We start from the raw sequence: 13293 nt of genomic DNA on the forward strand, positions 1-13293 counted from the left end.
TATCCTCTATCTTTGTCTTTTCGGTCTTCTAATTTTATTTGTATTTGTGTGTTAGTAACGTTTAATGGGATCTTTATCTTATTTAGGATTATTTTTTTTGTTTTGTAGTTTAGTTCTTTCCTTAGCTTCTTTTTAATCTTGATTTCTAATGCCATAGATAATACGTGCAAGTAACTCATGTTTAGTTGAATGCCCATTTGCTACTAAAGTTCAAATTAATTATAAGAAGTATTTTAGTATATAAGCAGTAAGTTTTTGATCATTTTATCTTCTGTTACTTTTTAACTATTTCACTAGTTTTCTTAGAGATTGCCAAGCGAAAAGAAAAATTTTAATTAAATTTTGTTTTCTCATTGTATTGGTTATAGAATTTGCTAGTAAAATATTTAGTTAGAACTTCTATGTTGGATTCTTTAAAAAATTGCTTTATTAAGGGTTCGAAATAATCTTGCTAATATAAAAGTCTTTGAAGTTTTTTTTTTAATTAAGGATTTTATTTTTACAAATATTAAGATTTAATATCTTCTAAAGTGAAAGGTATGGTGGTATGGAGACCTCAGATTATTCATTTTTTTTTACTACTTGAGACGTGAAAGGGATATCTCTAAGGTTATTTTGATTATAAAAAAAAACTTTAGTCAACTTTCTGTGAGTATGTTTAATCATTTGACAGTTGGATGAGATTTGTATCTGTACCAATATTATTTCGTATATATCTAGACGTTATTTTCCTAACTCTTATATAGTGATCTTCAAGGGGTCCATGATCATCTTTTAATATGACTTGAAAATATTTTAAGTTTTAAACTAGCTTCAGGGACATGGAGTGCTTTAGTTTGGGACTTTTCTTGGATTTTTGTATCTATCTCCAAGGTTCAGTTAGTATGAATGTAAATATTTCTTTTTAACTTTATCCCATTTCATTATCTATTTATTAATCCCATATTCAAATATTTGTGTTAAGATTGGAATATCTTTACATATGTTGAAATAGGGAGCGAGATGAGTTAGGAACTAATTCAAGACACGTCGCAAAAGAGAAAAGAAAGAGTAAAATAAATAAATAATTAAAAAAATATCTCATATCTAAAAAGATAAATAAACAGAATACTTTGAATACGCTAGTATGCTTTAGGCGCGTGTTAACCAATCAATTATTATGATTATGTACACGTTCGCGTGGCATAATTATGATTTCCCAAATCAAAGGCAAAGTATGCGTTCGCGCGACTTTGAGAAGACAATCTTTAAAATAATAAAGTGTTATTAATTGTGTATATGGGTACGCGTGACATAATTCTTGGCACACTGAACAAAACGAATACATGTACGCGTGATTCGTTTCAAGATTATTCCATAATTATAAATAATCAAGAAAATTAAAAGAGGTTCTAAAGTGTAAAAATAAAATTCTACTAAATATAAAATATCTAGAATTAGTTAAGCCAGGTATTATTATTAGAGCGATCGTGCTAGAACCACGGAATTCGGGAGTGCCTCATCCCTTCTCCCGGGTTAACAGAATTTCTTACCCGGTCTTATGTGTTTCGCAGACTTAAACAGAGTCAATTTCCTTGAATTGGGATTTAAAAGAAATTGGTGGCTTGGAACACCGCGAATAATTTATTCCAAGTGGCAACTCTTTAACATAAAATAAATTAATCCATTTTCAAATATTGTCACTTAAATTGGAAAAACTCCTTTCTTTCCTTTCCCTCGGGAAAAAAGGAGGTGTGACACCCTTCGCGTTCGAGGCACCGTCCGTGAAAAGGGTCCAGACTCCCGAAGAGGAACCCGATTTTATCAATAGCTCTTTTTCAATCTCGGGTACGAGGGCCGATGAAAAGTCAGCCATGAAGTCCGTCAAGATTTGAGATTTGATAGCGGTTCGGGGTCGATACTCGATATCATATCCACCGATTTCTATGGCCCATTTGGCCAATCAACTCGAAAGTTCGGGTTTGTATAAAATGTTTCGAAGAGGATAAGTTGTTACAACATGTATCGGATGACATTGGAAATATGGTTTTAGTTTCCTAGAGGCGCTTATTAAAGCAAGCGCTAATTTTTCTAAGTGGGGATATCCAGTTTCGGCCTTGCCTAAGGTCCGACTGACATAATAAATAGGGAATTGCGTACCTTGCTCTTCTCGAAATAGGACTCCACTTACCGCTATCTCCGAGATAGCTAAGTACAAGTAAAGTTGATCGTCCACTTTCGGGGTATGAAGCAGATACGGGCTCGATAAATATCGCTTCAGTTCCTCCAAAGCCTGCTGGCATTCCGGAGTCCATGCAACATTGCTTTTCTTCTTAAGTAGTGAGAAACATCGGTGGCTCCTATCTGAGAATCTCGAAATGAATCGTCCTAGGGAGGCTATCCGTCATGTTAGCCTCTGCACGGCCTTTACATTATCTACTACCACGATGTCCTCGATAGCTTTGATTTTATCGGGGTTGATCTCGATTGGATACCATGAAACCAAGAAACTTGCCCGAGCCAACCCCGAATGCACATTTTTTGGGGTTGAGCTTCATATTGTACTCCCTCAGTATATCGAAAGTTTCATGCAAGTGCTTTAAATGGTCCTCTGCTCGCAGGGACTTAACTAACATGTCATCAATATAAACTTCCATTGATTTTCCTATTTATTTTTCGAACATTCGGTTTACTAGGCATTGATAAGTTGCACCATCATTTTTTAGACCGAATGGCATTACGTTATAATAGTAGGTACCGTACTTAGTGATAAACGAGGTCTTTTCCTGATCCTCCGAGTTCATCTGTATTTAGTTATACCCAGAGTAGGCATCGAGAAAACTGAGAGTCGTGGACGGTCGTGGCATCTATCATACGATCGATATTAGGCAAAGGAAAAGAATCCGTAGGGCATGCTTTATTCAGGTTTTTATAATCTATACACATTCTAAGTTTGTTTCCCCTTCTTAGGAACCACCACCACATTTGCTAGCTATTCGAGGTATTTTACTTCTCGAATGGATCCTATTTAAAGAAGTTTGGTTACCTCGTCCTTAATGAAGGCATGTTTGACCTCAGTCTGGGACCTTCTTTTTTGCTTTACCGGATGGAATTTTAGATCCAAGCTTAGTTTATGAGTGGTTGTTTCTGGTGGGATCCCTGTCATGTCAAGGTGGGACCAAGAGAAACAGTTCATGTTAGCTATAAAAAATTGAATAAGCTTTTTCCTAAGCTCGGGATCTAACCCTGTGTCCAGGTATACCTTTCTCTCGGGCAGATGTTCGATTAGCGTGATTTGCTCCAGTTCTTCGACCGTTGATTGGGTAGCATCGAAATCATCCGGGACCACAAAGGATCGAGAGATCTCATAGTCATCATCTTCGTCAGTCTTCTGATTCTTTAGTTGGGTCGAGGCTGACGTTTGTGATTGCTATTTAGTATCTCGTTCCTCGTTCGAATATGATCCCTTTGTCGATGATAGCGAAGCTATCGGAATCACTTCATCGACGGTAAACATTTCTTTTGAGGCTGGTTGCTCCCCGTAGACCGTTTTGATTCCCTCCGATGTTGGGAATTTCAGAACCTGGTGAAGGTCGAGGGCACTGCTCTCATGTTGTGGATCCATGGCCTCCCGAACTGGGCGTTATATCTCATATCGCCTTCGATCACGTGAAACTTCATTTCTTGGATGATCCCGGACACGTTTACTGACAGGATTATCTCTCTCTTAGTAGTTTCACACACCATATTAAAACCGTTTAGTACCAGGGTTGCGGGCACGACCTGGACCTGTAGACCGAGTTGCTCTACGACCCTTGATCGAATGATGTTGTCCTAACTACCTGGATCAATTAACACATGCTTAACTTGAGTTTTATTCATAAGTACAGATATTACCAGTGCATCGTTATGGGGTTGCATGATTCCTTCCGCGTCTTCATTATTAAAGGACAAGGTTCCTTTAGGTGTGTAATCCTGAGTCCGAGATCACTTCTCTCTTACAATAGACATCTTAGCGCGTTTAAGCACCGGCCCCTGAGGGACATCGATCCCTCCGATGATCATATGGATGATGTGTTGTGGCTCTTCTTGTTCGTTTTGTCTATTGAAATCTCTGTTTTTGAAATGGTTTTTGGCCCGGTCACTTAAAAATTCTCGAAGGTGCCCTCCATTGAATAAACGGGCAACCTCCTCTCTCAACTGCATGCAGTCTTCGGTTATGTGGCCATGGGTGCCATGATATTTGCACATTTGATTGGGATTTCTCTGGGTTGGATCGGACTGCAGAGGTCGAGGCCACTTAGTATCTTTGATGCGTTCGATAGCCGACACGCTTACGGATGCATCGATGTTGAAGTTATATTCTGATAACTGTGGTGCTTCCTTAGGTTCGGTATGCCTGTCGAACTCATTCTTTATCATCATCCCCCGAGGCCCTTGGCCTTAATCAATTCTCTTTTCACCTCGTACGGAGTTGCGTGTAGGTTCGCTACCCCTACGATCTCCGTCATACGGGCCGATATCGGTCCTTCTTCGACCTTGGTTCTCGGTCGATGTCCCTTTTAATAACGGACCCAGAACCCAACTGGTCGTCTTCAACTCTGATCTTCGATTGATATCGATTGTGCACATCGGCCCAGGTAACAGTTGGGTACTCGATCAAATTCTGCTTCAACTGTCATGAAGCCATCGAGCTTCGTTTGTTCAGTCCTTGAGTGAAAGCTTGTACATCCTCATCATTCGTGACCGGTGGTAGATCCATTCGTTCCGTTTGGAAACGAGATACAAACTCTCTTAGCATCTCGTTATCTTTTTGCTTTACCTTGAAAAGGTCCGACTTCCTGGTCTCGACCTTTATGGCTCCGGCATGTGCTTTTACGAAAGAATCTGCAAGTATAGCAAAAGAATCGATAGAGTTAGGAGGTAAATTATGATACCATATCATTGCCCCCTTTGACAGGGTTTCCCCGAACTTCTTCAATAGTACGGATTTGATCTCGTCGTCTTCTAGATCGTTCCCTTTAATGGCATATGTGTAAGAGGTTACATGTTCGTTGGGGTCGATTGTTCCATTATATTTAGAAATTTCGGGCATGCGAAACTTCTTGGGGATCGGTTTAGGAGCCGCGCTGGGGGGGAAAGGCTTTTGTACGAATTTTTTGGAATCCAAGCCCTTCAATGTCAGTGGTGCCCCCGGGATCTGATCAACCCTGGAGTTAAAGTTTCTACTTTTTTGTCATTTGCTTCAATTCTCTTTTCTCCTGACTCAATTCATTTTGTCATTTCCTCTAACACCTTAATAATTTCGGAATTAGTCCCCGATTCTTGTTCATTTGATCTTACTACGGCTGGCCCTATTTCGTAGGTGACTTCTCGGGGTGGACCAGGCTCGGCCCTGCTCGATGCTTGGGTTTGGCTCTACAACTGAGCTATCGCTACCTGTTAGAGGTTGCAACATTTCAAAAATCATACGTAGGCTGATCCCGTTTTCTCCAACATTTTGGGTATTTCGAACTGCATATCGAGTTCCACTATGAATGTTATTTTCGGGGTTGGAATGCTGGTTCGCCTCGATGGCCACATGAAAATTATCGTCAATTGGATCTATGGCCCGAGCTCCAACGGGATAGACGAGTGGCCTTTCATCCCCGGTCGTCAGGTTGTTGTTCTCATCTTGAAGGCGAGCTTCGTTGTCGATAGGTAGGGCCATTGATTGAGAGTTCATCATTTTTAACCTGAAATCGAAGACATTTCCAAGAGCAAGTGTAAAATGGTGTGTTTTGCAGAGATTCGTACCAAATAACCATTGTTATCCTTAGCCCCATGGTGGGCGCCAAACTGTTTACCCGTAAAACGGATAGAGTTGAATTTATACGTAGTTCTAAGGATATGTGATATAACTTGAAACGAATTGGAAAAATAAGTAGAAATATATTGAATATTGACTGTAAAAATGGAATGAAATACAAACCCAAATTGAGTAGAGAATTATTTATAAACGAACAAGTTGAATCAATGTCCAAAGCCCAAAAAAGGATAATCTTTACTATATGTGTGTAAATCTCAATAATCTTTGAAATGTGGGAGTGTATTGATGTCTAAACGTTCAATCTGCCCCTTACAGAAATGATAGCCACTCTTCATATAGTGGAGGAATCCTACTTTAGATATAATTAAAAATACATAGTGGAGATCCTATGATAGATTAGTTAGTTAGTTTTTCCTTAATTCCCGCCGAGATTCTTTCCCCTAGTGCGGCTACAACGGCTCTTTGTCCTTTAGCTCGATCTTGGTCGGTCTTGGTATTGGTCGGTCTCTGGATCTCGAGTTCGATATTAACTCGAGCTCGGTATTGATCGGTCTGGATCTTGAGCTCGATAACACCACTTCATATCATAGCTCGATATTGACTCAAGCTCGGTATTGATCGGTCTGGATCTTGAGCTCGATAACACCACTTCATATCATAGCTCGATATTGACTCGAACTCGGTATTGATCGGTCTGGATTTTGAGCTCGATAATCCGGCTTCCCATTATGTCTTGATATTATAATGACGATCCTCGGTCCATCAGGTTCCAATCTTGACTAATTTATACGAAGGGCAAACTCGATTTTGACCGTATACAGTTATATAGTACAGTTTTCCCTAGTAAATTTCGTGGTAATGGACTTATGGCACTTTAAGGGAGGGTGAAAAAGAATATATTGAAGTAAGAGCGCATAAGTGGACCGCTAATTTTGTTTTATTAACTAAAGTGGACAATTTTCTTTTAGAAAATAACAGAATTTGATGGGGTGGGCTTAATTTGGGCAAACTTGAAATCCAAACCAAAACTGAAATTTTTTGGAGGGATTTTCAAATTAAGGATTGGATTTTGGATTTAACTTATAAAAATTTTGGATTTTGGATTGGATATTAGATTTGATACTTCGGAATTTTTGGATATCCAAAAATTCAAAAAATTTATACTTTATATTTAGTCCATCATCCACATGCCATAGTAATAAAATCAATACCCTACCCATCAGATATTATTTCATACAATATATTCAATACTTACTAATTCAATGTGAGAGTACTTTCTAGTTGAATACTATTACTACTTCTTATCGGCCGTATTAATGTCTCTATTGTATTTCCTTGATAATAATTTCATTACTTGAATACTTTATTTGGATGATTGCGGTGAGAATGAGGAACTTTTCAGGCAATTTAATATGAGTACTTTATTTTGGGTATTCATTTTTGTAAAAAGAAGAAACATCTCAACTTATAAGCAAAAAATCAAAAATCCAAAATATCCAAACCGATTAATCCGAAACCGAACTTAAAAAATATTTGATCAAATTCGAGATTATTTAGATTGGATTTGGATTGTTATTTCTTCAATCTAAAAATTAAAAATCCAAACCGAAATCTTCATATCCAATTTGAACATCCCGAACGTCCATCCCTAGAATTTGCAGTTAGGGAAAGCTCATGTTATTTGAACATCATGTCCCTTTATAATTTATAATTTAAAAAATGACCTTTTTAGATCTCTTATGTGTAAAAGATATATCTTTTACATGTAAAAAATGGGTGGGGTCATAAAACTAAAAATAAGTTTATAATTGTTACACCTTATGTTTTCGTACGTAAGATTACGTCATAAGACAATTGATGTAAGCTCGGAAATAAGATCATTTTTGAAAGTACATAAAGTAAGTTAATCATGTTACGTTGGAGGTTACAAATCTTAAGATCATGAATAACAAGTACCAAGAGGGTTGGAAGTCTTAGAATCTAATCGAAAAATAAGTTTCGTCGAAAGTCGATAAGTTTGAAATGTTATAACATGCACTTTGGGGTGAGACTAGGGTTTTTAACATGATAAGGAGGTTATGTTATGAGTTATTTTAGTCGTATCATAGTCGTGTTTTACGTTTTGAAGTCAAGCGAGTTGTGGAACAAAAGTTGGCAAAGGTCATCACAAGTTACATTCATAATGTGCTGAATATTAGGTCAAATGTAGCAGAGCTTTACTCCTAGTATACTTAGAATTACAGGATGATCCACATATCAAATTGAAGATCTAAGAGTCAAGTTTCTAACGCATTAAACCGTTTGCTGATACGACTTCCGAGTAGAGAGATATTCGCATTTTTGCGAGCAAGTAGCTCCAAATGGGACCCACTTAGGTGGTGGTCGACCTACTTCACTTTAAAAATGATTTGGACGACCTTTATTTCTCATTTTTCGACCCAACCTCGTCCTTATACTCCTCTTAACCCTTCTAAACAAATACCATAAGGGTTTGAAGTGATTCCAAAGTGATTACACTATATTTCAATATCAAAGGTTAGTTCTAGTGAAGAACAATACCTCTTTGAGGTTGTGTTGTCATTGAAGATAATTGTGGGCTGTGTTTGGCTGAAATTTTAAGTTGTTGCTATTGTCTAAGGTGAGTATAATAGCCTACTTATTGTGCTTAATCTTGCTTGAATGTTGGTTAAGTTGCTAGGATGATAAACTACAAGATAATACTTGGATTAGCTTGAGATGTTGTTGTTCTTGATGGATTGATTTGAAAGTTGCTCTTATGGACTTTAAGTGGCTAGAAATTATGAAAAATAAGTTGGCTATGATATTGTTAGTATGATTATGTTGGTTTATATGTAAATCTTGTTGAGGAAATTGGTAACTAGAAAAGAAATGGCTATAAAGCACTTGGAAGTTGCCCACGGTGATATTATCTTGTGTTAGGCTATTTAGAGTAACTTTGAAATTGAGTACAAGTTGAAAATCCTTTAAAAGGTATTGGTTATTATATTTGATATATTACTAAGTTCAAGAATGAATGATAATAGGGTTGAATGGTGCTAAAGGGATTCAATCCGAGTTTGTCGCTCGTCGTGATATGTTGATGACTTGTTAATAAAATATTTTGTACCCTATTGTTGATGTTGTTATTATTGTATTGCTATAGTTGTTGTTGTTGGTATATGGTATTGGAGGAGGACCTTGTTACAGGGGAGATGCTGCCCAAATTTACATAAATGAGCTACTAGTTTAAGTTGCCGACTTAGCCTTTACTCAGCACTGATTTTAAATCTCCTTATGCTATGGTAGATTGAGTTGAGTTGTTTGAAGAATTACTTGGAAAGTATTAAGGACTCAACGAAGTTAAGGTATATTAAAGTTATCCCTTCTTTTCTTTTGGCATGATCCATATGATACAAATGAAACGAGCAAACACGAAACTTTCACAAATGACTCTATTCTTAGAAGTACTAGGGGTGACTATATTCTTGATTCCCCATGTGTACTATTATTATATCATCTGTTCATGGGTCTCAAAAAATATGTAAGTTGATAAAGTTTATTTCATGATTTAACCGAAGGCATATTGATATTATGACATCCCGAGAGATCTTATGAACTTACTTCTTATGCATTGCATTCATTTATACATGTACATTGACCCATGACCAGATGGCGTTATATACGCGTATATTATATGTTTATGGAGTATGGGGAAAGGTTATGGCGTTATATACGCATCACCACCTGATCAGCTGGTATACGTTGATGATTTCGCCCACAGAAGCCGAGATGATATGATGGGATGCCCTCAGAGGCTTGATGATGTTATGTACGCATATACCTATGCATGATATGATATTTATATGCATATGCATGACATTATAAATGTTTCATGATTCACAGAGCTATTTAGACTTACAGATTGAGTTTTTTACTCAATGTTTCTTTCATGTCTTTTATATACTGCTTTCATGCCTTACATACTCAGTTCTTTATTTGTACTAACGTCCCTTATTTGGGGACGCTGCGTTTCATGCCTACAGGTCCCGATAGACAGGTTGACAGTCCTCCTAGTAGGCTATCAACCCAATGGAAGGTGTTGGTGTACTCCACTTGCTCTGGAGTTGCCTATGTGGTCAGTATGCTTAGGACATGTATATATTGGTGTGGCGTGGTCCTGTCCCGGCCTTTATGACGTTTATGTACTCTTAGAGACTTGTAGATATATGTCATGTATATGGATGATTGTATGGCCTTGTCGGCTTATGGTTTGAGTATATAAATGATCATTTCGATCCTATAGGCATGTATGTCACATGCATAAGTTTGTATATCATGTTGGGTCGTCCTATGTCGAGTATTCCCTTATGTTTTATTCTCGTTATCTCATGACGGCCCTTCTGGCCCACTTACTCGTGATGGTATGATAAGAAAGATATGTTACGTTGGTACTCGGTTGAGTAAGGCACCGGGTGCCCGTCGCGGCCCTGCGATTTGGGTCGTGACAATAACGAACCACAAAACCAATTGACCCGGAAAGCTCTAATTGTTATCTAATTTTCATTATGACAAATTATAATTAAAACTCACTCACATTGGGCAATTTACACTGTAATAAAATTATTTCTAAAAATAAGAAGATGAAAACAATTTCCTTTGCTCCTCATCAACTCGCTAAGAAACCGACCTAAAAAGGCCAAAAACCCAGTTTACCGCTATCTGGATTTAGTTAAGGGCATATTCGACATTTTAAGCTGATAACACCCCGTCACGTGACTTGCTTTATCAACTCAATGCTTATTAGCCACGTGGCGAGAAGCCAAAGGATAAAACGCCGGCTTTGGCACGTCGATCTTATCCCTATATACGTGCTCTTAAATCCAACCGTTTATTTCATCTCAGATCTAGCAGATACAAATCAACGGTTGAGAACCAATCTCATCCCCAAAATTTGTTCGACCTTTAACGCTTCAGCCGTCAATAAATAACACTCCCCGTAGCTTCAATTATTCCTCGATAGACAATATACGAGAAAGTACTATCCCAACGGACGTAGTTTCTTTCTCTCTCTCTCTCTCTCTCTCTCTCTTTTCCCCTTAACGTGCGCCGTTTCGCTGTTCTGCGCCATGAGCTTACTTGACAAGCTCTGGGATGACACCGTTGCCGGTCCCCGGCCAGATAGTGGCCTCGGGAAACTCCGGAAGTATTCTACTTTTAGCGCCCGTTCTAATTCCGGCAAGGGTACGCTTTTGTTGCCGGTTTCGTTCATCAATTAACAAACGAATCAATATCTATTAGAATTCGTTTAGCAAAACTGAATTACCTTTTTTTTAAAGCAAATCTGAATTATCACTTATGACGTATTATATTTATTTTGTGAAGGTTTACGAATTACGATAGTAGTAATTAAGTAATTAACGTGTACTCCAGATCGATGATATATGTTATAACTTGAAGGTATCTATTGTTTTCTTAAGGATCTGATCGTTAAAGGTTAATCGGCAAAAATAGTGCAGCTGACGTTTATTTCCGTCTCAATTTGATGACAGACCAAGCAGAATTTGAAATAAAATTTGGAGATTCCTTTAAGTAACTGTTTGTTTATCAAATTAGTCTGTTATTTCAATTTCAAACTTGAAATATAGCATTTGAAGTTTGATATACATGTTTCAGGAAGAAAAAATTCATGTTTTTATTCACAAAGTTTTTATTTTATATTCTATTTCAACTTCAAATACTACTACTATTTTTTGTTAAGCTCTACCAAATCCTGTACAAAGGCGTCACTTTTCCCCCTTAATAAGGACTGCATGATAACTTATCCAAAAATGAGTAGAAAAAGGCGATTTTGATAGATAACTCTGAGAAATCTGCAATTATCGTTACGTTTGGGGAGATATATTCGATTCTGACGAAGCACTTGTTCTTTGTTGATACAGAATCAGAAGTTTCGACACCGAGATCCTTCAGTGAGGAAGCAAGTAGTGAGGATGCGGTAAGGGTGACAAGGAGTATCATGATAGTAAAGCCTCCCGGGAGTCAGAACAGAGATTCACCTCCCGTTTCTCCCGCCGGTACCACTCCTCCGGTCTCTCCTTTTGCCGGTAAGCTAACACTTCTTTTTTGAATGGTTTCCGATCTGATTCGTTCCAATATTCTGTTTTCGCACCGTCACGTCCGGCGGCTCGTTTTGCCAGTGGTTAGCCATTAGAGTAATTCCTCGTTTCCTAACCGAAAGTACCCTCCAGGAAATGAGGAGAATCAGAGATCTAGAAGAATCTTGTAAGGTTATTATTGTAAATTCCTTTTAGGTAGAATCATTGAGGGGTATAGGAGTCAAGGGGCAAATGTGTATTTTTGGGAAAATTGACAAATTCTTGGAGGATAATGCGAGGCAATAATGGAGGTATTAGGTGGAGGCAATTGTTTTAATTAAGTGATGTCCCCTTTGAAAGTGATATCCTTGCTAGAGTCCACTGATGTGTTTAAAAGACAAAATTGGTGTTTGGCCCACCACACCTCTCTACAGATACGTACTGTGCAGGCTGTTTAGGCTTATATAAGTAGCCTATAATTGAATTAGCAACTCTTTGCATACCAGTTTGGTATAGTGATCCAGTTTAGTTCTATTATTGCCTAATCCTTCTTATGACTCGGCCCATGTTGCCATTAAGGTCAAGACATCAACTTAGGACTCTACTACCCTGACGTTTCAGAGATTAGCAGCATGTCTTCATTCCTCTGTAGTTTCGTGGAGAATTTTTTGGGTGGGAATTTTATGATGTAGTTTTGCTTTTAATCAACTTGGATCTAAAAATTTTGCATTAGAAATTTTGCATGGTCTGATGTACAACCTGTCGAAATAATGAGACTAATAATTTGATGCATGATCAGGTGCAGGAGGAAGAGAAGCATATTGGTCCCGTAGGCGATCATTTGCATACGAGAATGCTAGTGGGGTTGGACCCAGAAGTCCTCGTCCTCCTTACGACCTGTAAGATATAGATCGGGTTTTCTTTTTTTGTTACCCCTCTTGAGGCGGCTGTATTTAGTCGACATCCTTGACATTTTCCTGGTTGAGAATGTTCTGTGTGGTCCTGTGACAGTGTGTGTGGGGTGTGCTTAATTATGTAAATAGTGTTAGTCTTGCGGATGTTGTGCCGAGTGTTTAGCACAAGTCGTAAGCAACGAAGTTCGTCATGTATTCTGCTCTGTATCAAAGCTTACCTTTTAATGTCATGTTGTTTACTGTCTTGTCTTAGAAATGTTATTCATAGACTTGTGGTATCGATAGTCTCAATTCTAGTCTAAATTAAAAACCAATGGGCGAAGAGGCCAAGTGGGGGACGCAAACGAGTCGGAGATTTTAAGGAGTTTTGTCAAAACATTTATATCCTTATTCCTTCCTAAGCTGATGTTAACATTAATAAATGATACGTTCACTTTCCTTGTTAAGATTTGAAAATATTACCTCTCTTACAAAAATCAAATTACGTATAGCCATT

General features: G+C 37.9%; 1 protein-coding gene across 1 annotated transcript; it reads left to right on the forward strand.

The window, feature by feature from the left end:
- Positions 1-10784: 10784 nt before the first annotated feature.
- Positions 10785-13053, forward strand: LOC107820374 (dormancy-associated protein homolog 3). Its single transcript, XM_016646656.2, has 3 exons — positions 10785-11029; positions 11728-11892; positions 12683-13053. The coding sequence occupies exons 1-3, from the start codon at positions 10915-10917 to the stop codon at positions 12784-12786; spliced, it is 384 nt and encodes a 127-aa protein (XP_016502142.1). The 5' UTR covers positions 10785-10914; the 3' UTR covers positions 12787-13053.
- Positions 13054-13293: the final 240 nt, after the last annotated feature.

The sequence above is a fragment of the Nicotiana tabacum genome, chromosome 19 (assembly GCF_000715075.1).
Source record: "Nicotiana tabacum cultivar K326 chromosome 19, ASM71507v2, whole genome shotgun sequence".
NCBI classification, from domain to species: domain Eukaryota; kingdom Viridiplantae; phylum Streptophyta; class Magnoliopsida; order Solanales; family Solanaceae; genus Nicotiana; species Nicotiana tabacum.